The sequence below is a fragment of the Bombina bombina genome, chromosome 9 (genome assembly GCF_027579735.1).
Source record: "Bombina bombina isolate aBomBom1 chromosome 9, aBomBom1.pri, whole genome shotgun sequence".
Lineage (NCBI taxonomy): Eukaryota > Metazoa > Chordata > Amphibia > Anura > Bombinatoridae > Bombina > Bombina bombina.
The window spans coordinates 127100560-127121835 of record NC_069507.1 but is presented as its reverse complement, the minus strand read 5'-3'; the positions used below and the strand labels follow the sequence as shown (position 1 = coordinate 127121835).

General features: G+C 38.4%; 1 protein-coding gene across 4 annotated transcripts in view; it reads right to left on the bottom strand.

The window, feature by feature from the left end:
• Positions 1–14529: 14529 nt before the first annotated feature.
• TCIRG1 (T cell immune regulator 1, ATPase H+ transporting V0 subunit a3) overlaps positions 14530–21276 on the bottom strand; it is a 165708-nt gene continuing 158961 nt past the window's right edge. For 3 of the 4 annotated variants that reach the window (XM_053692357.1, XM_053692358.1, XM_053692359.1), the window contains exons 10-20: positions 20467–20617; positions 20244–20383; positions 19998–20155; positions 19838–19916; positions 19643–19761; positions 19038–19251; positions 18794–18919; positions 18595–18714; positions 18376–18493; positions 17416–17587; positions 14530–16035 (exon numbers count right to left, since the gene is read on the bottom strand). In XM_053692357.1, coding sequence (XP_053548332.1) covers positions 15960–16035; positions 17416–17587; positions 18376–18493; positions 18595–18714; positions 18794–18919; positions 19038–19251; positions 19643–19761; positions 19838–19916; positions 19998–20155; positions 20244–20383; positions 20467–20617 — 1473 coding nt within the window. In that variant the 3' untranslated portion in view covers positions 14530–15959. The remainder of the gene's footprint in view (positions 16036–17415; positions 17588–18375; positions 18494–18594; positions 18715–18793; positions 18920–19037; positions 19252–19642; positions 19762–19837; positions 19917–19997; positions 20156–20243; positions 20384–20466; positions 20618–21276) is intronic. The other variant, XM_053692360.1, reaches the window with a different exon arrangement.

Here is a 21276-nt window from a genome sequence, read left to right as displayed (position 1 = left end):
TACCCTTAAAAGGTAGAGACAAAAGCTTGGATTTAGAAGTCATATCCGCAGACCAAGAATTTAACCAAAGGGCTCTGCAGGCTAGTATCGCAAAACAAGAAATCTTGGCTCCCAGCCTCTCAACTTGCATACTGGCATCACAGATAAAAGTATTAGCCAGATTTAGAGCCTTGATCCTATCCTGGATCTCCTCTATAGTAGTCTTTTCTGAAATTAGATCAGACAAAGAGTCACACCAATAAGAGGCTGCACCAGCAACTGTTGCAATTCTAGCAACTGGTTGCCACTGCAAACCCTGATGAAGAAATATCTTTCTTAAATAACCCTCCAGTTTCTTATCCATAGGGTCTCTAAAAGAGGAACTATCCTTGAGAGTTCTATCCAACTATCCAGGTTCTCCTGTCTAAGGTAGATATAGCACTCTCTACTCTAGGAACAGTGCGCCACAGATCTCGCACTGAATCAGCCACAGGAAACATCCTTTTAAACACAGGAGACGGGTTAAAAGGAAAACCGGCTTCTCCCATTCCTGAGCTATAGGGGCCTATTTATGAAAGGCCTGTCGGACATGATCTGACACTGCGGATCATGTGCGACAGACCTTGCTGAATGCAGAGAGCAATACGCTCTTGGCATTCAGCATTGAACCAGCAGCTCTTATGAACTGCTGGTAGCAACGCCGCCCCCTGCAGGGAGTGTCAATCAACCCGATCGTATTGGATCGGGTTGAATTGCGGCAATGTCTGTCTGCCTCCTCAGAGCAGGCAAAGAGGTTATGGAGCATCGGTCTCTAGACCGCTGCTTCATAACTGGTGTTTCTGGCTCGCCAGAAACACGGGTCCTCAAGCTTCATATGGAGCTTGATATATAGGCCCCATAATGTCAGACATGCAATCTGGAACAAGAAAAGCCTCTACAGATTTAGGTTTGACATAAAAAACTCAATTCAGTTTATTAGTCTTTTTAGGAGCCTCTGCAACTGTTTTAGAGTCATCCAAAGTAGTTAAAACCTCCTTCAAAAGTAAACGGAGATGCTCCAGTTTAAATCTAAAATTAACCTCCTCAGAATCTATTGAACTAGGAACTGCAGATTCTGAATCAGAGATCTCACCCTCAGAAGTTGCAGAGGAATGATCCTTGCTAGATAACTGAGAAAGATTAACCAAATCAGTCTTGGCGGACTCAGAACCCATAGAAATGTTCTTAGATTTCCTCTTCCCTTTACCAGAACTAGGTAAAGCACTCAGGGCTGCAGAAACTGCAGAAGTCAACTGCACAGTAAAATCTTTAGGCAAACAAACACTCACAGAGACTGACTGAGAGGAACCGCAGGGCACTGCATGTGAATCTGCCAAAGACTGGGACATGTTAACAGAAGGCTGAGACAATCCCTGAACAGCATTATCCTGAGAAAAAGAAGGCTCAGATAAGGAATCCTTATCCTTAGATAATAAAACCTTATTAAGACAAGGGGAACAAAATTTCACAGGAGGTATAACCTGGGCATCTGCACAATAAAGACATTGATCAAATAACAGAGAAAGCTTGGGATCGGCTTCCATAGTAAATAAAATAGCCCTTAATTTCCCCTATACTCTAATTTCAATATATAAAAAAAATAGAATAAAATTCTAAGCACAGATAAATAATTATTAAAACCGGCACCTCTACACCCTAGGCATGGTAACCAGGAATCCAATAAACACCAGCAGATAAATCCTGTTCAAACTGCAGATCCTAGAAAGCTGCAAACATTAGAGACAAGCGACAAGCATGAAAAACGATCTAATGCTAGAAAATCCGGTCTGTCTCTTTTAAAATCCGACTTCCAAACAGCCAGCTAGAAACAAACTGTTCAGCACTCAGGAAGTAACAGAGCGATCACACGCAAATTCAAAAGTAAGGTGCGGTCCAACAACTTTCTTACAGAGATATTACCTAAACTAAATAAAAGGTAAGCTTGTGCAAACTAATCCCCAAAGCCAAAATCAAAAAAAGCCTTCACATGATGGAACAGTGCCCTGAACTGCAGCTCAATAAATCTCCAAACTTTAAAAGGGATATTCAGTTCCATAAGGATCCAACTTGTTCTCTAAGTATTCTTTTTAAAAAAAAAAAAAAACAAGGATCTCCTAAATGCTGCATCCTTCTCACCTAGAAGGTAAAAGCACTTACCTTCTAGGTGTAGGGCAGGTACAGCAAACAGGTGTGACAGAATCCTCACTGACATAGACTTGTAGATAAAGAAAAAACAGAGGAACCAACCCTGGTTTTCTATATAGGGGTAGCAAAGACCACCTCGCCGTCTTCCAACTGCTAAAAGCCACCATTACTCTTACTAAAGAAAATTACATGGACACAGCATAACCCCAATCCTTGAAAAAGTCTGGTCGGAACCAGAAATAACGCGTTGAGGCATTAAGGAGTCCACAGGTCCTTCCGATGTAAGCTGTACCATCTCTAAGTTGCTCCTCTCCTATTTGACACTTGTGACGTTCAGTACACATTGTGATACTAAGCATATGTTGTGACTGATGTAAAGATTGAGCAGACGGGAGCTGGTACTCTCTGGCCTTACCTTCAAAAACCTTGGTGATAACATACACTCTGTGCACAATTTATTTTAATGTTTGGTACGTTTGTTTTTAACTTGCGCTTAATTGTCAAATTAAAAATGTTTTCTCTTAGAGTAGTTTGGTGCTCTTCTCTTGTTTTCTTTCTTTATAACCCCAATCCTTGCTTGCAGGGAAAAGTACCCATTAAAGGATTAACAGCTTGATTTCTTCAGGCACCTTCTTCGCACATCACCTACAATGTTCCACAGGCAAAGAATGACTGGGTATTGTGGGTAGTGGGAGGATACTTGAAGCTTTGCTGGGGTGATCTTTGCCTCCACCTGGTGGCCAGGAGTTGAATTCCCACTAGTAATTGAATTGATTCATGGACTCACTTACATGCTCACTTACACATCAAAAGACATAAAAATACTCAGGAACCCCCTCTGGCATTCACACTAGATGGTGCAGCCACAGATTCGAGTGTTCAGAAAAACCAGTATCGCCAAACTGAAAGACAGCTTACGGCAGCACCACTAGAATTCCCTGTGTCGGCATCCGGAATGACAAACACCAGAGTCATGTGCCAGCAACGAACAGTCAGAAGCCGGGAGTACGTCCTAGTACGCCACCTCATTACCTCTACGCGTTTCATTCGACTACGGTCGAACTTCTTCAAGGAGGAAAATTTTTGGAACAAATGCGGATATCCGTTATCGACAGCAAATGCCTTTAAAGTGTTCCACTATTAATGTATGGTCAATCGCCATCCTGAGAAACAGTCCACCAATGATGGATCCCTTTAATGAGTATGGTTGCCTAAGCAACATGTAAATAAATATTTTGATTAAAATACATATAATCCCTATACACAAACATAGTAATCTACCTAACACTTATAAACTAAATTCATCAGTGAGATACATTCTTTATCACACAATTCATTACCTACAAGAGAAAACAATAATGAATGTGATTATAACACTTATTAATGTGTATACATTTAATAAAATCACATTATATTCATTACCACATCAGAGTATCATAAAATAATAATAATAATAAAACTCAAAGGTGAGAGAGAGCTGTAAAATTAAAAGTAATCTAAAATACTGTTTACATAAAAGCCTGAATATCTATATCAACATTAAGTCCCTTCGGTTTCAACGTATCCAATTTGAAAATCCAAAAGGATTCCTGCTTTCTCAGTCTCAATAATCTGTCATTCACAGAAGTAGGAATAAAATCAATCACCTGGACACTTAAAGAAGCACGATTCCCATTATGGAATTCAAAAAAGTGGCATGGTATACTATGTCCTTAGTGTTATTAATATTACATAGATGTTCATTAACCCTAGTCCTGATGTTTCTTTTGGTGCGGCCCACATAAAGAAGGCCACACCCACATATAAGCAAATAAACAACATACTGTGAGTCACAATTGCACTTACTTTTGATGTCAAAATTTTGTGTTTTTGTTGAATAAAAAAATACAGTATTATTGTTTGTGTCTGCACATGTTACAGGTAGTTTTGCCGCATTTAAAAGTCCCTTTACTTCATTGCAACCATCTCTCACTCGTATTTCCAGTAGATATTTGTCTTAAAGGGACACTCAGGTTAAATTAAATTTACATGATTAAGATACAGCATGTAATTTTAAACAACTTTCCAATTTACTTCCATTAAAAAAAATGTCCACAGTCTATTATATTTACAATTTTTGAGTCACCAGAACCTACTGAGCATGTGCAAGAATTCACAGACTATACGTATATGCATTTGTGATTGGCTGATTGCTATCACATGGTACAAGGGGAGTGGAAATATACATAACTTTGTAATTTGTTATAAAAAAATCTACTACTCATTTGAAGTTCAGACTAGTTGCTATTGCATTGTCTTGTTATCTTGCATTGCAACCATCTCTCACTCGTATTTCCAGTAGATATTTGTCTTAATTTACTTGGTGCTAGTAAATTCTTTAAGTTTCTGTTTCTTTTATATATAATTCTTAGAGCCTCTTCCAAGTGTGGACCTAAAATTGGATCAGACTTAAGGATACTCCAATGTTTTCTAAGGATTTTCTGCAACAAAGGAGCTCCCTCTGAATATGTAGTCATGAATCCACTCTTTACAGCTTGAGATTGTTGAGAACCAATTGACAAATCAGCTCTATTCTTTTCCAGGGCCCTATTCTTGCATTTTTCCAGTAATGCATAATCGTATCCCTTGGCCAAACATTTATTATCCAATATAGTTGCCTCTTTGTAGAAGTCTTCTAGGTGTGTGCAGTTATGCCTTATCCTAATATATTGTCCATAAGGAACATTCTTAACCCAACTTTTTTTTATGTGCGCTATTTGCATTAAGAAAGCTGTTTTTATCAGTAGGTTTACGATAATTAGACACTGCCACCCTATTATCTTTATATATAAACAGATTTAGGTCCAGGAACTCTATCGATTTCTGTGAATATTTTTCCACAAAGGTCAAATTAAAATCATTTATATTCATATATTTTAAAAATTAATTTATCTCCGATTGAGTGCCTTTCCATAAAATGATTACATTATCAATATACTGGTAGTATTTCATGATGTTATTGTTGAATCTATTTTTATTCCAAATATAATGATGTTCAAAGTTATCCATATAGAGATTGGCGTACGATGGGGCAAAAGTTGTCCCCATCACCGTCCCCTGTTTTTGGTTATAAAATATACCCTCAAACACAAAATAATTGTACTCGAGGATAAACTGAATAAAAGATAAAATAAATTATATATGGATTTCAGGAATATTCCAACCCAAAAGAGCATCTTCAATTGCTTTAATTCCCCTAGAATGTGGGATGCCGGTATACAGTGCGGCTACATCGCAGGTTAACCACCATAAGTTGTCTTCCCAAAGGTGACCCTCAAAAGTTTTAATTACATCTGTAGTATCCCTCAGGTAGGCCCTAGTATCCTGCACAATGGGCTGAAGAAAAAAGTCCACATATTTAGACAAATTATCACATTGTGCTCCAATACCAGAAACTATGGGCCTATCTGGGGGATTGTTAAGATCTTTATGCACCTTAGGTAAGTGTTACAACAAAGCTAAACTAGGGTCATGATTATATAAAAATTGATGCTCTTCTTTGTTAAGTATCCTTTGGTCTAGTGCCTGACTTAATAAAGTCTTTAGTTCCTTCACATATAAAGACATGGGATCATTAGAGAGTATAACATATATATCCTCATCATTAAAGGGACATGAAACCCCCAAAAAATGATTTCATGATTCAGATAGAGAATACAATTTTAAACAACTTTCTAATTTACTTCTATTATCTAATTTGTTTTATTCTCTCTGTATCATTTGTTGAAGGAGCAGCAATGCACTGCTGGTTTCTAACTGAACACATGGGTGAGCCAATGACAATCTGTATAAATATGCAGCAACCAATCAGCAGCTAGAAACTAGGTTCTTTGATGCATCTGAGTTTTTCTAGATAACATTTCAGCAAAGGATAACAAGAGAAGGAAGCAAATTAAATAAAAGTAGTAAATTGGAAAGTTGTTTAAAATTGTATTCTCTGAATCGTGAAAGAAAATTTTTGGGTTTCTTGTCCCTTTAAGTAATCTCATAGCTTCCTTCAAGTATTCTACTCTTTTCTGTATAACTGTGCCACCACCTTTGTCGGCGGCACGATTGACAATCTCAGTATTATTCATAAGTTTAGATAATGATTTCCTTTCCTGACTATTGAGATTATCATTGAATTTATTAACTACTTTACTTTTATGGGAAACTAAAGAACTCAAATCCTCAAGTACCAATCTAAAGCAATGCACATGGTGAGCCAATCACATGATGCTTCTATGTGCAGCAACCAATCAGCAGCTAGTGAGCATATCTAGATATGCTTTTCATCAAAGTATATCAAGAGAATAAAACAAATTAGATAATATAAGTAAATTAGAAAGATGTTTAACATTGCATTCTCTTTCTAAATCATAAAAGAGAAAATGTGGGTGGCATGTCCCTTTAATGGATAAAAAGTAGATTTATTCTTGAATGTAGTATGTCTTACTTCAGACATTTCAATATGGAGTGACACGTTCATTAGATCCATTGTATCAAGTATCTCTCCTTGACTCTCTAAATGGTCTAACTGTGCCCCAACTTGTAAAAGAAAGACACAATAGTGTGATACCATAAACACACAAGCTCAGAATGTTGTGGCAAAGGTCTATACTCACACTTTAAGGAGCTGATACACAGCTCCGTATGAATTGCAGTCTCTATACAGCTATACAACGGAACAGGAACAAAATGTATGCTTACCTGATAAATGTATTTATTTCCAGATATGGCGAGTCCACGGCCTCATCAATTACTGTTAGGAATATCACTCCTGGCCAGCAGGAAGAGGCAAAGAGCACCACAGCCAAGCTGTTAAGTGTCACTCCCCTTCCCTACAAACCCCAGTCATTCAACCGAAGGTAAATGGATAAAAAAAGGAGTAACACAATGTCATAAAATAAAGGGTGAGGCCATGGACTCACCATATCCAGAAAGAAAGAATTTATCAGGTAAGCATACATTTTGTTTTCTTTCCTAAGATATGGTGAGTTCATGGCACCATCAATTACTGTTGGGAACTAATCCCCAAGCTAGAGGACACAGATGAGTAGGGAGGGACAAGACAGGTAACTTAAACAGAAGTCACCACCGTTTGAAGAACCTGTCTCCCAAAAGAAGCCTCAGCCGAGGCAAAAGTATCAAATATGTAAAGTTTGGAAAAAGTATCCCGAGAAGACCAAGTTGCAGCATTGCAAATCTGTTCCACAGAAGCGTCATTTTTGAAAGCCCAAGAAGAATAGACAGCCCTAGTGGAATGAGCTGTAATCCTCTCAGGAGGCTGCTGTTCAGCAGTCTCATAAACCAAACGAATTAGACTTCTCAACCAGAGAGAAAGAGAAGTAGAAGTAGCTTTCTGACCTTTACGTTTCCCAGAGAAACAAATAGGGCAGAAGACTGGCAACAATCCTTAGTCGCCTGAAGGTAAAATTTCAGAGCATGCACAACATCCAAGTTGTGCAGCAAACGTTCCTTATGAGAAGGATTAGGACATAGAGAAGTAACAACAATTTTCTGATTAATATTCCTATCCGAAACAACTTTAGGAAGGAAACCAAACAGTACGAAGAACCACCTTATCGGCATGAAAGATAAGGTAAGGCGAATCACACTGCACAGCTGAGAGTTCCAAAACTCCGAGCAGAAGAAATAGCGATAAGAAACAAAACCTTCCAAGATAACAACCTAATATCTATGGAATGCATTGGCTCAAACAGAGCCTGCTGCAAAACCTTAAGAACAAAATTAAGGCTCCAAGGAGGAGCAACTGACTTAAACACAGGCCTGATTCTGACCAAGGCCTGACAAAAAGATTGCACATCCGCCAGACGCTTATGTAGCAAAATAGAGCAGAAATCTGAACCTTCAGGGTACTGACTGACAAACCTTTTTCCAGACCTTCCTGGAGAAAAGACAAAATCCTAGGAATCCTAACCCTACTCCAAGAGTAGTCCTTGGATTCACACCAATAAAGATATTTTTCACCATATCTTATGGTAAATCTTACAAATAACAGGCTTACGAGCCTGAATCATGGTCTCAATGACCGACTCAGAAAACCCACGCTTAGACAGAACTAAGAGTTCAATCTCCAAGCAGTCAGCTTCAGATAAATGAGATTTGGATGAAGGTAGGGACCCTGAAGTAGAAGGTCCTTCCGCAGAGGCAGTTTCCAAAGTAGGAGAGATGACATCTCCACTAGATCTGCATAACATATCCTGCGAGGCCACGCAGGTGCTATTAAAATCACCAACGCTCTCTCTTCCTTGATACGAGCAATGACTCATCGAAGAAGAGCAAACGGAGGAAACAGATATGCCAGTCTGAAGTCCCAAGGGACCGCCAGAGCATCTACCAGAGCGGCCTGTGGATCCCTTGACCTGGAACCATACCTTGGAAGCTTGGGGTTCTGCTGAGACGCCATCAGATCCAACTCCGGCACCCCCCATTTGAGCGTTGGCTGGAGAACTTCTCCGGATGGAGTTCCCACTCCCCAGGATGAAAAGTCTGTCTGCTCAGAAAATCTGCTTCCCAGGTGTCCACTCATGGAATGTGAATGGCAGATAGACAGCAATTGTGAGCTTCTGCTCAATGAATAATCCGAGCCATCTCTTTCATAGCTAAGGAAGTCTGAGTTCCTCCCTGGTGATTGATGTAAGCTACTGAGGTGATATTGTCCGTCTGGAACCTAATAAACTGGGTTAAGGACAACTGAGGCCAAACCATCAGAGCATTGTAAATAGCTCTCAAATCCCAGATGTTTATGGGGAGAGCAGACTCCTACCGAGTCCAGAGACCCTGCGTCTTTAACAAGTCCCAGACAGCTCCCTAGCCCAGCAGGCTGACGTCCGTGGTCACAATCACCCGGGAGGAAAGCATGTTCCCTGAGACAGATGCTCCTGAGAAAGCCACCACGGGAGAGAGTCTCTTGTCGATTGATCTAGATCTATCCTCTGAGATAGATCCGAGTGGTCTCCATTCCATTGCCTGAGCATGCATAGTGGCAGCGCTCTCAAATGGAATCGAGCAAAGGGAATGATGTCCATTGAAGCGACCATCGATAGGGAATCTATTATTGTACCTAAAAAAAACAAAACACCCTTGTAGCTGGAACAAGGGAACTCTTTCCCAGATTCACTTTCCAACCGTGGGAACGTAGAAAAGACAACAAGATTTCTGTGTGAGATTTTGATTGTTGAAAAGATGGCGCCTGGACCAATATGTTGTCCAGATAGGGCACCACAGCAATTCCCCTGAGATCTGACAACTGCTAAGAGAGCCCCCAGGACCTTTGAAAAAATTCTGGGAGCTGTAGCAAGGCCAAATAGAAGAGCCACAAACTGAAAGTGCTTGTCCAGAAAGGCAAATCTCAGATATTTGTGATGATCCCTGTGAATGGGAACATGAAGGTATGCATCATTCAAATCTATGGTCATTGTGAACTGACCCTCTTGTACTAAAGGAAGAATTGAATGTATCGTCTCCATCTTGAAGGACAGTACTCTGAGAAATTTGTTTAGACACTTTAGGTCTAGAATCGGTCTGAAGGTTCCTTCCTTTTTGGGAACCATGAAACAGATTGGAATAGAAACCCAGACCCTGTTCCTGAATTGGAACAGGTACTATCACTCCCAGGGAGGAGAGATCCTGTACACATTTCAAGAACGCCTCTAGTCTGGTCTGCAGATAATCTTAAGAGGTGGAACCTGCCTATGGGAGAAAAGGTCTTGAATTCCAATTTGTAACCCTGGGATACTATGTCCACAGCCCAGGGATCCAGGACATCTCACACCCATGCTAGAGAAAACTGAGAAAGTCTGGCCCACTTGATCCGCTCCCGGATCGGGGGCAAATCCTTCATGCTGATTTTGAATCAGCTGCGGGTTTCTTTTATTACTCCCCCTTGTTCAAATACTGACTGGGCTTCCAAGAGGGCTTGGACTGTTCCTGGTTTGAGGAAGAAGGGGAAGACTTACCTCTGAAATTATGAAAGGATCTAAAATTACTCTGACGCCCCTTTCGGTCTATTTTTGTTATCTTGAGGTAGAAAAGATGTCTTTTCCCCCTGTTATATCAGAAATAATTTCTGTTAGACCAGGACCAAACAAGCTCTTCCCCTTGTAAGGAATTGCCAAAAGCTTAATCTTAGAGGAGACATCCGCTGACCAAGATTTCAGTCACAGAGCCCTGCGGCCTAGCACAGCAAAGCTAGACGTCTTGGCTCCCAGTCTAATCACTTGCAGAATAGTATCAGAAATAAAGGAATTGGCTAGCTTAAAGCACCTTAATCTTGTCTTGGATCTCATTAAATGGAGTCTCTACCTGGAGGGAATCAAATAAAGCATCAAACCAGTAGGATGCAGCATTTGTAACCGTGGCAATACACACTGCAGGTTGCCATAGGAGACCTAAATGCACATATATTCTTTTTAAATAAACCTCCAGTTTCTTGTCCATAGGATCTTCAAAAGAACAGCTATCCTCAATATGAATAGTAGTTCTCTTAGCCAGTGTAGAAATAGCCCCTTCTACCTTAGGAACCGTGTGCCATTCGTTATGGAATCAGCGACTGGAAACATCTTCTTGAAAATAGGAGATGGGGAAAAGGATGCCCCCGGTCTCTCCCACTCCTGAGACATAATATCCATAGCACGATTTGGGCCAGGAAAGACCTCCTTAGAGGAAGGAACCTCAAAGTTATTTTTAAGCTTGCTAGCTTTCTTAGGCTGGACAACAACAGATTTGTCGGAGTCATCCAGAGTAGCTAAAACCTCCTTTAACAGCAGACAAAGGTGTTCAAGTTTAAATCTGAAGGATACCCCTTCAGCTTCAGACAAAGGAGTTACACTGTCTTACTCTGATATTTCACGCTCACATAGTCCTGATGAATCTTCCTCATCAGATTTAAGAGGAAGGGCCATCTGGAATCAGAAACCCTCTTATCTGACTCTCTAAGTTTCCTCTTATGTTTCCCCTTTAACATAGAAAAAGCAGCTAACATCGCTGAATACACTTGAGCGGCAATTTCTGCCTTCAAATACACTCCACTAGGAGTTTATAGAAGAACCGCAGGGCACTGCATGTGACACCGTTGAGGCTTGGGACGTTACAGGAGAAGGCTGTGTCAATACCTAACAGCATCATCCTGAGACATTAGGCTCAGCAATGAAAATCTTTTCTTTACACTGTAAAGTTTTCTTAACACCTGAGGAACAGAATTGCATAGGTGAAGCAATCTGAGCTTCTAAACATAAAAGACAATCATTCATAGTAGACTCCTGTTCTAAATCAGACATTGTCTCAGTAAGACATTTTCCCAGGGCAAGAAGAAAACAACACACTCGTTTTTCAATACACACTTACTATATATTGCCTTTTAAAACTTATCGTTTAGCTCCTGTGCTACAACTGGACTCAATTAGTAATAGGGATAAAAAAAGACGTAACCGAGCGAAATATGCTCAAAGTACACCACACCTCAGCTTGGCTGAGGCGCCTACCTGATACCCCAAATAGGAACAACAAATCCGACTTTAAAGAACAAGTCCTAACAGCCGACACCGCTCCGTAACTTGTTCCGAAGGAGTGTCACGTGATCGGGCTAAACTTACTGCGCCACAGAGAGGCGCAAAAATTAACAGACACTTCCTGGTTACGTTGATTACAGCGTATAGAGTAGCAGTAGCCCTAGAAGCTACACAAATAAACATTAGCCCCAACTGTGCTTAATGAGCATTTACCGTATGAACATATATTCTTTTTAAATTAAAGTGATTTATATGTTAGCCATAAAGAGCCCTAAAGGATTTAACCCCTTTACCACCTGAAGAGATTAAACAGTCTCAGTCACAAAGTGCAGTGCCTACTTCATGCCCAATTCAATCCTAAACAAGGATTACCTTGTCCCATAATGATTTTCAATTATGCAGGGTCAATTTATTAAAGTGTAAAGTCTCCCCACCTGGAAGCAAAAGCACTTACCGGCTACATCAGCTGTCCGGCATGTAGACAGCTCACTAGGTATGTAAGGACACAAACCTCACAAAGACCTGTGGAAGAGAAAGAACTGAGTCGAGTCACCTACTCTGACTTTCTATACCAGGGCAGCAAAATGTCAGGAAAAACATAGTAAGGCCCACCTTACAAGTTCCTAACTGCTTGAAAGCCACCAATACCCTTACTGAAGAGTGACATGGAATACAGCTATACCCATAAACTTGCTTGTAGAAAAGTCTAGTATTTCTTCAGACACCAAAACTTCACCTCCTCCATGTACAAAGGCAAAGAGAATGACTGGGGTCTGTGGGAAGGGGAGTGGCACTTAACAGCTTGGCTGTGGTGCTCTTTGCCTCCTCCTGCTGGCCAGGAGTGATATTCCCAACAGTAATTGATGATGCTGTGGACTCACCATATCTTAGGAAAGAATTAGTACATTTTAATAAAATCAAACATAAAACTTATAAAATATATATGCCAGTGTACAGTCACTCAGGGGTAAAGTATATACATACTATTCCATACAAGGTATCAAGTTCTTAGAAGCAGGATGGCTCCAGATTGAAACTCTCTTTAAACAATGTATCACCCTTGAAAAAGCCACGTGGGCGTGGTGAAACGTACGTCGGGTTCGTTTATCAGTGACGTCACAGTGAGAGGGAGTTACAGTGTATCAATTTTGACTCTTTTTCGATACATTGTTTACAGAGAGTCTCAATCTGGAGCCATCCTGCTTCTAAGAACTTGAGCCAGGAAGTGACCTAATAATGGCAATAAGAGTCACCATTTTGATTAAGGGCAGTGACCGAAATCAATGATATACACAAGGGCAATTTAGAGGCGGGAAAAAGTCTAGATTATGATTGGCTAATACAGGCTATTAAAGTCTTAACACTACTAGCAGTTTACATCTTGAAAAAGGCCCAGTTTGGGGCCGAAACGCGTCAATATAGGTCACTGCTCTAGTCTGAAAATAGGGTAAGCCTATTCCTAATAGTCTCAATTTATTTTATCAGTATTGCACTATGTAATTTTTGTTTTCACAGGTATCAATTATATTGGATATTATATTGGATTTTTAGGCTTCACTTTTTGGTTCTATATTTTTCATTTTTTTTACTTCATTTTTTTTTTTTTTTTACTTTTATAAATTTTTTGGGGAACACTGGATACAACCTAATTAGGATTCACCACACTAGGAGTCTCCATTTGGACACATTGGAAATTCACAGAGGACACTCATCAAAGACACATATCCACTTTGGACACTAATATATATATATATATATATATATATATATATATAATTAATTTTTTTTGGACACTTATTTTTATGCACAGCTATATTATTTCCTCACAAATGTGATGCCACTTGTCTTGAGGAATTGACCTACACCTAATTAATTGATCATTATTGGTTTTAATTGTTTTTAATAGTTTTTATCTGTCATTCTGAATTGTGTATAGGGTACCCTACCGTATGTTAAGTTTGAAATAAATTAAGTTTTAACTTTGATATTTTAGCATATGTAGATACTTTAGCCTTTTTTAGGCGCTCCCTCCTTCTATTCATATCTATTATCTTTGAGTTTTTAGGGGTCTCATTTTGGGAGCTTGTATCGTGTAATGTTGGCGCTGTATACAAATTAATTTCATTCTAAGAACTTGATACCTTGCATGGAATAGTATGTATATACTTTACCCCTGAGTGACTGTACACTGGCATATACATTTTATAAGTTTTATGTTTGATTTTATTAAAATTTACTATTTTACCAAGTGTTCCTGCACCTTTGTATAGCTGTCTCAGTTGCTTATACCGAGACTGCAATTCATCTAGAGCTGTGATCAGCTCCTTAAAGTGTGAGTGTACACTTTTTCCACAACATTCTGAGCTGTGTTTTTACGGTATCACAGTATTGTGTCTTTCTTTTACAAGTACCTATATATAGATATATATCAGATCTCCAGCTACATCTACAGTTGATCCTGACAGCGTTGTGAATCAGGACCGCCATATACATAAGCTTATAGTAGCTCTCTAAAGTGTGAGTATATCGCCTTTTATATTGCATTTATTTGATTCATTGAGGTATTGCACTATATCAGATTTCTCTTTAAGATTCACTGGAAATCCACAGGGAATCGAAAGCTGGACTTTTTATTCATTTGACACACTACTTGGATTTCATTGAAGACTGAAAGACTTGTTCTCGTTTATATCCTTTGTTTGGATTTGTATTGCATTTATTACTTGTGGAAGATGCAAAGCCTGTGATTATAAGAGTTTATGAAGATTTTCAATAAAAAAATTACAGGAACAATATATTACAAGAAAAAAACCACTTAATTGCAAAATCACAAATTTATTTTTCTGCTACAATGTACAAATTATGTGGACACCCCTGCTAAATATTAAAATCAGGTGTTTTAGCCACACCCATTGCTAGCAGGTGCATACAATCCAGTACATACAATCACTGACAGCACTGTGTGTCATACTAAACAGCTCAGTAACTTTAAACATTACCAACTTTGCTACAAGTTGAAGTGAGATTATTGTGAAGTGGAAGAGCATCTAAGAGCAGCAACAGCCCAGACACGAAGTGGTAGACCACGCAAACTCACAGAGAGCGGGGCATGCAAGTGGTGAAGCGCATAGTGTGTTAAAATCACCTATCATTTTGTGTTTTCCTATAAATTAGTAATATTTATAATCTATATATACACTGTTGCAACATGTTATTATCCTGGATAATTGTTATCTTCTTTAAAACTCTCAATAAAAAGTTATCTTGTAAAATAAATTGAAATAATAAAAGTTATCTTTTAAAAATTAAATATCTGTTGCATCACTACAGAGTTCTAAACTGCCTGGTAGCAACATCAGCACAAGTACTATGCGTCGGGGGCTTCACAAAATGGGTTTCCATGACTAAACAACTGTACACAAGCCTCACATCAACATGTGCAATGGCAAGCACCATCTGGAGTTGTTTAAAGTACACTGCCACTGGAAAAGTTGAAATGTCTTCTCTGGAGTGATAAATCAGGTTTCACTATCTGGCAGCCTGACTGAGAAATCTAGGGGTTACGGAAAGCAGAAGAATGCTACCTGCTGGAATGTATGGTGCCTACTAAAATTTTTGATGTAGGGGAGATAATGGTTTTGGTCTGTTTTTTCAAGGTTTGTGCTAGGCCCCTTAGTTCAAGTGAAGGATCATCTTAATGCTACAGGATAGAAAAACAGTTTAGACAATTGGATGCTTCCAACTTTGTGGCAATATTTTGAGGAAGGCCCCATCCTGTTCCAGCACGATTATGCCTCATTGCACAAAGTGAGACCCATGAAGATATTGTTTGATAGGTTTGGTGTGGAGGAACTTAAGTGGCTTGCACTGTACTGAACAGCTTTGGCATGAATTGGAAGCCAGAGCTTCTCACCCAACACCAGTGCCTGTCCTCACAGATGTTCTATTGGCTGAATGGGAACAAATTCCCACAGACACACTCCAAAATCTTATGGAACACTTTCCAGAAATCTTGTGCCTGTTATAGCTGCAAAGGGCAGGGGGGGGGGGCTATTTATTTTTATTTATTTTTTAAGGAGATTGAGAAACATTAGCCTTTAAACTGTTTTGGAAAAAAAACACATTGATGCTTAAAAGCAGTTTATTTGTTTGTGCAATGAAAAAAGGCTATTCTATTGATGCAAGCATTTCTCTATATAATAATGGCTCAACTTCCATCTAATATGGTTTTTTATTTTTACAAAACTAAAAGAGAGTCTCAAAAGAGAAAGGAGAGAACTTGTATCCGTCACCGGTGTAAAATTTGTTCTGGAATTCTACCCTGTAAATAAAAAAAAACAAAAAGCTATTAGTTGTAGAAATAAAATAAAAAATAAATTTCCTTGTGAAAAAGCCAATTAAAGAACAGTGACAATGTCTAGAAAGTAGATAGCAAACTGAATACCACTTGAAGTGTGGTAATTGTATACCTCTATGTGGAGGTATTAAAAAGGGACAGTAAACACCTTGAGATTTTTATATAATAAGTTTTGTTATGCAGAATAAACAACCCCCTTCATGTAATTTAGCTATGAAAATTTTGCGGTTTCTAATTCTCAGACCTTGAAATGCATCCTTACTGACTTCTCAAGACGAACTCTGCTATATATTTTTCCCTAATTGTCTTTAATCGATAACAACTGCAAAACAATTCCCTTTATACAAACTCTATGACAGTGGTTAGCCTTGTTGTCTGCAGACTAAAGCCCAGATTGGCTCCTCCAAATAAAGCACATGGTGAGTGGAGTTTGGCTATTGAAAAATAATTGTAGTAAAAAGGATTTTAACTTGTTTTAAAAACAATAAGACTTGGCTGATATTTTATTCTATACATATATAACAGAAATGTATTGTAATTACAAGGTGTTTACTGCCCCTATAACAGGAACTAGACAAGTATTAACAGCTAGTAAAACTCTTCTAAATTTACTCCTATATTTAATATATTGGTCCTTTCAAAACTCTTAAAGGGATAGTAAAGTCCAAAATAAACTTTCATGATTCAGATAGATCATATAATTATAAACACCTTTCTATTTTACTTTTATCATCAAATGTGCTTTGTTCACTTGGTATTCTTAGTTGAAAGCTAAACCTAGGTAGGCTCATATGCTAATTTCTAAGCCCTTGAAGTCCACCTCTTATCCGATTGCATTTGACAGTTTTTCACAGCTATAGGGCGTTATTTCATGTGTTTCATATAAATAACATTGTGCTCACTCATGTAAAGTTATTGAAGAGGCAGCACTAATTGCCTGAAATGCAAGTCTGTCAAAAGAACTGAGATAAGGGTCAGTCTGCAGAGGCTTAGATACAAGGTAATCAGAGGTAAAAAATATATTTCTATAACAGTGTTGGTTATGCAAAACTGGGGAACGGTACATAAAGGGATCATCTATCTTTTTAAACAATAACATTTTTGGAGTTTACTATCCCTTTAACATCACTACAGGCACTTCATTGAATATGACTTGCAGAGTTTTTGTGGAAATGAGATACAATTACAATACATACAAATACACACAGTAAATGACACTAACTAGTTTGTAGGCACTATAATTACTATTTAGCTGTGCTTGTTCCTAACTGTATATGCACCTAGAAACATTTTGTTTGTATTTTTAAAATAGGCCTGTACTTCCCATTGCACTATAAGACTCACCAGTGTAGACGGAGAGCGTGTAGAAATGCAGATAGCCCCTCCATAACAAGCAAAATGGCTACTGTCAACACAGCAAATGCCGCAAAAACCGGAACAATAACAACACCCCATACAAAGGACAGCCCGATGAATCCCTGTCTCATCACCATCTGCCACAAAACCTCTGACAACTCTAAATAAAACAACATGAAAGGAGTGAGAATCCTGGAAGACTGAAAAATGGGTATAGTAAATAATTAGAGAATCTTCTTAAAAGGGATTAACCCCAACTTTTTTCTTTTATTATTCAGATAGAGCATGCAATTTTAAGCAACTTTACTCCTATTATCAATGTTTCTTCGTTCTCTTGGTATCTTTATTTGAAACGCAGTAATAAAAGCTTAGGAGCCGGACCATTTTTGGTTCAGCACCCTGGGTAGTGCTTGCTGATAATAGGAGTAAATTAGAAAGTTGTTTAAAATTGCATGCTCTGTCCATATCATTAAAGAAAAAGAAAACATGGGTTTAGTATCCCTTTAAATGGATACTGAACCCAAATTCTTTCTTTCATGATTTAGATAGAGCACACAATTTTAATCAACTTTCTAATTTACTCCTATTATCAATTTTTCTTTGTGCTCTTGGTATCTTTATTTGAAAAAGCAGGAATGTAAGCTTACAAAACAGCCCATCTTTGGTTCAGCACCTGGGTACAGCTTGCTGATTGGTGGCTAAATGTCCCCACCAATCAGCAAGCACTATCCAGGGTGCTGAACCAAAAATCAGCTTACATTCCTGCTTTTTCAAATAAAGATACCAAGAGAACAAATAAAATTTGATAATAGGAGTAAATTAGAAAGTTGCTTAAAATTGCATGCTCTATGTGAATCCTGAAAGAAATTCATGTTGGTTCAGTTTCCCTTTAATTAAATAGAAATGCCTTCCAAACATTGACCAAACAAATGCAATTGTGATATTTACGTGCATGTGCCAGGCTTAGTGCCCATAATCGAAGATAAGATGCAGTGTTAGAGATGCAGCCTAGGCAAAACTCAATAGTGTGAATCATCTGGTGCAAGAAAACATCAGAAACATCAAACTGTAAAAGACAAGGAGGGTAAATCAGGTTACCAATGTAATGTAAAGAAGAAGTCGTGCTGGTAACATACAGATTATTAGAAGGAGCTGGAAAAAACTAACCTCTTTATGTCCGTGCTGGTCCTTAGCTTTTTTATGAGTGTTTTCTATAGGCTCTGTGATTTCTGTAGGCTCTGTGGTGTCTTCTAGCAGTGGACTTCTTTCCTCATTGTTCAGAGAGTGCTGAAATAAAGTTCCAATGAAAAAGATACAACTGCAAAGAGCGAGGCTGTACCCACTAACTAAAACATATTTCTCATACCTGGATATGTTGGTGGTGGTCATTATTTTTCCTTCGATGCTGAATGTAAAGACAGATTGGGTCTCCAAGCAGCAGAATTGGAACACATAGTAAAGCAACAACCACCAGGACCTTTTGCACAACATTCTAAAAAGAGCAACATATAAGAACTAGTTCCACTACCCAAAATATGTACACAAATAAACATTTTTAATAGACTTATTCTATTGTGGATATAACAATCTTTGGCATGTTATGCTTTTACCTGACCATCATAGAGACTATGGTTCCCTTCATTCTGGGTAAACAGGAACATGTCAATAAAATGAATAAGGAGACTTGGTGCAGTATTAGCATCCTGTGCATGCCAGGCCAACCACTTATATATCACCATAAAGACCAGATACCCAAAGAGACAGAGAAGAAACAGGAGCTCCGGGAGAGATACAAGAAGGATACGATATGACTTTCTGAAGTGACTGTATGACAGAAAAAATACATATAGATAAAAAAATAAGAAAACATATTAGGCACAGCACATAAAGCAAATGCTACAATTTTCAGTGAATTATATAAAATGATCTTGATGTAAGCAGAGGGGTAAATGATGAGATAGCATAGTGAATTATAGTAAAATATCAGACTGAGGATTTTATAGCTATAAAACAAGTATCTGCACTTTTTCTATCACATATATAAATTCTACCACACTTGTAAAAAAGGGTCTAATTATGCAGCTTAGTTTGCTAAAAATGTAGACAAAAATGCAAAACATAACCTTGTTTGGCTGAGTCATAGATTATAACCAACATAAAAACCCATTTATACAATAATGCAGAGAAAAAGACTAAAAAAAACCCAAAAACGTACATGTAGTTAAAGATGCCAAGAAAAACACCAAATGTCATGTGACAGACTCCCAAAATTATAGACATCTTCATCTTAAATGAGTTCAGGAAGGTGAGACGATTGGAAGAGAGACTCCAAATCTAAAAAGTAAAGAAAAGTGTGATTAAGGTAAAGTAAAAAGTAAGACTGTTAAGTTAAAAAAAAAACACAACTCACTGGGTCAATTCCAAATGGATATGGAGCAATAAAGACACCAGTAATGTTGGGGTCCAGAGGTTCTGGAGGTGAGTCCACTCTTAAATTGAAAGAACATAATATTAATATATATACACACTATGAAACACCCCCAAAAATATAAAAAAATAAAATAACTTACGTCCAGTTTTTTACTTTTGCCATGGTAGCAACACTCCAACCAGAGGGAAAGATGACAGTGGCTTGACTGAAACATTCATTATACACAAATCCAGTATAAATAGAGAATGCGCCCATTAGGAGAATTAGATAACGTCCTCCAAAACACATATTGAAAATCTATAATAAAAAAAAAGGTACATAATGTTCCTGTCATTTTTTTTTTTATCTCCTTCAGCTGTTAAACCTTTCAAATGCAGATTCTTACCTCATCCTGGGAGTATTTATATTTGGGATTATCCTCACTTAAAACTAGCCAAAGTGCAAAGAGAAACATGAGCAGACCATGTCCAACATCCCCGAACATCACAGCAAAAAGGAATGGGAATGTTATAATTGTGTAGACAGCTGGAAGGAGAAAAAGAATAGGGTAATTAATTCATTGGCAGAGCAGGAATAGACAAAGAAAGAGCATGTGCGAGGACTCGAACCTGGGTTCACTTCTTGGTAAGCAGCCACACCATAGGCATCCACAATTTCCTGAAAGCCAGATGTGAATTTATTGGTTCGGATAAGGGTAGGAGGGCTAAAAGAGCATGGAATCTTTTGACAGAATGATTCACCACCCCCTCCACTACTCTCCTAGAAAATAGAAATTAAAAAAAAAAAATCAATACAAATACATCAATATAAAGTGCTACAACTCATCTAATAATGCCATTTTTGAATGTTTTAAATCATAAAGCACCAGAATCACACCATGCCAACGCCCTATTTTATTAAAACATTGTGTGTGTGTGGGGGGGTCATACATTATATATGAAGTCCCAAAGAACAGCACTCTTACCTTATATATTGTGTTACCTTTAGTTCTCTAACTTTTAAATGTATGACAATACTGTGCCTCTGTGCACAAAGGTCCATGAAGACATAGTTTGACAAGTCTGGTTTGGAGGAAATCTAGTAGCCTGCACAAAGCCTTGACCTCACTAAACACCTTACAAAGAGAGGTCCATGAAGACATAGTTTGACAACTCTGGTGTGAAGGAATTTGAGTAGCTTGCACAAAAGACTGACCTCACTAAACACCTTAGAAAGCGAGGTCCATGAAGACATAGTTTGACAACTCTGGTGTGAAGGAAGTTGAGTAGCTTGCACAAAAGACTGACCTCACTAAACACCTTAGAAAGCGAGGTCCATGAAGACATAGTTTGACAACTCTGGTGTGAAGGAAGTTGAGTAGCTTGCACAAAAGACTGACCTCACTAAACACCTTAGAAAGCGAGGTCCATGAAGACATA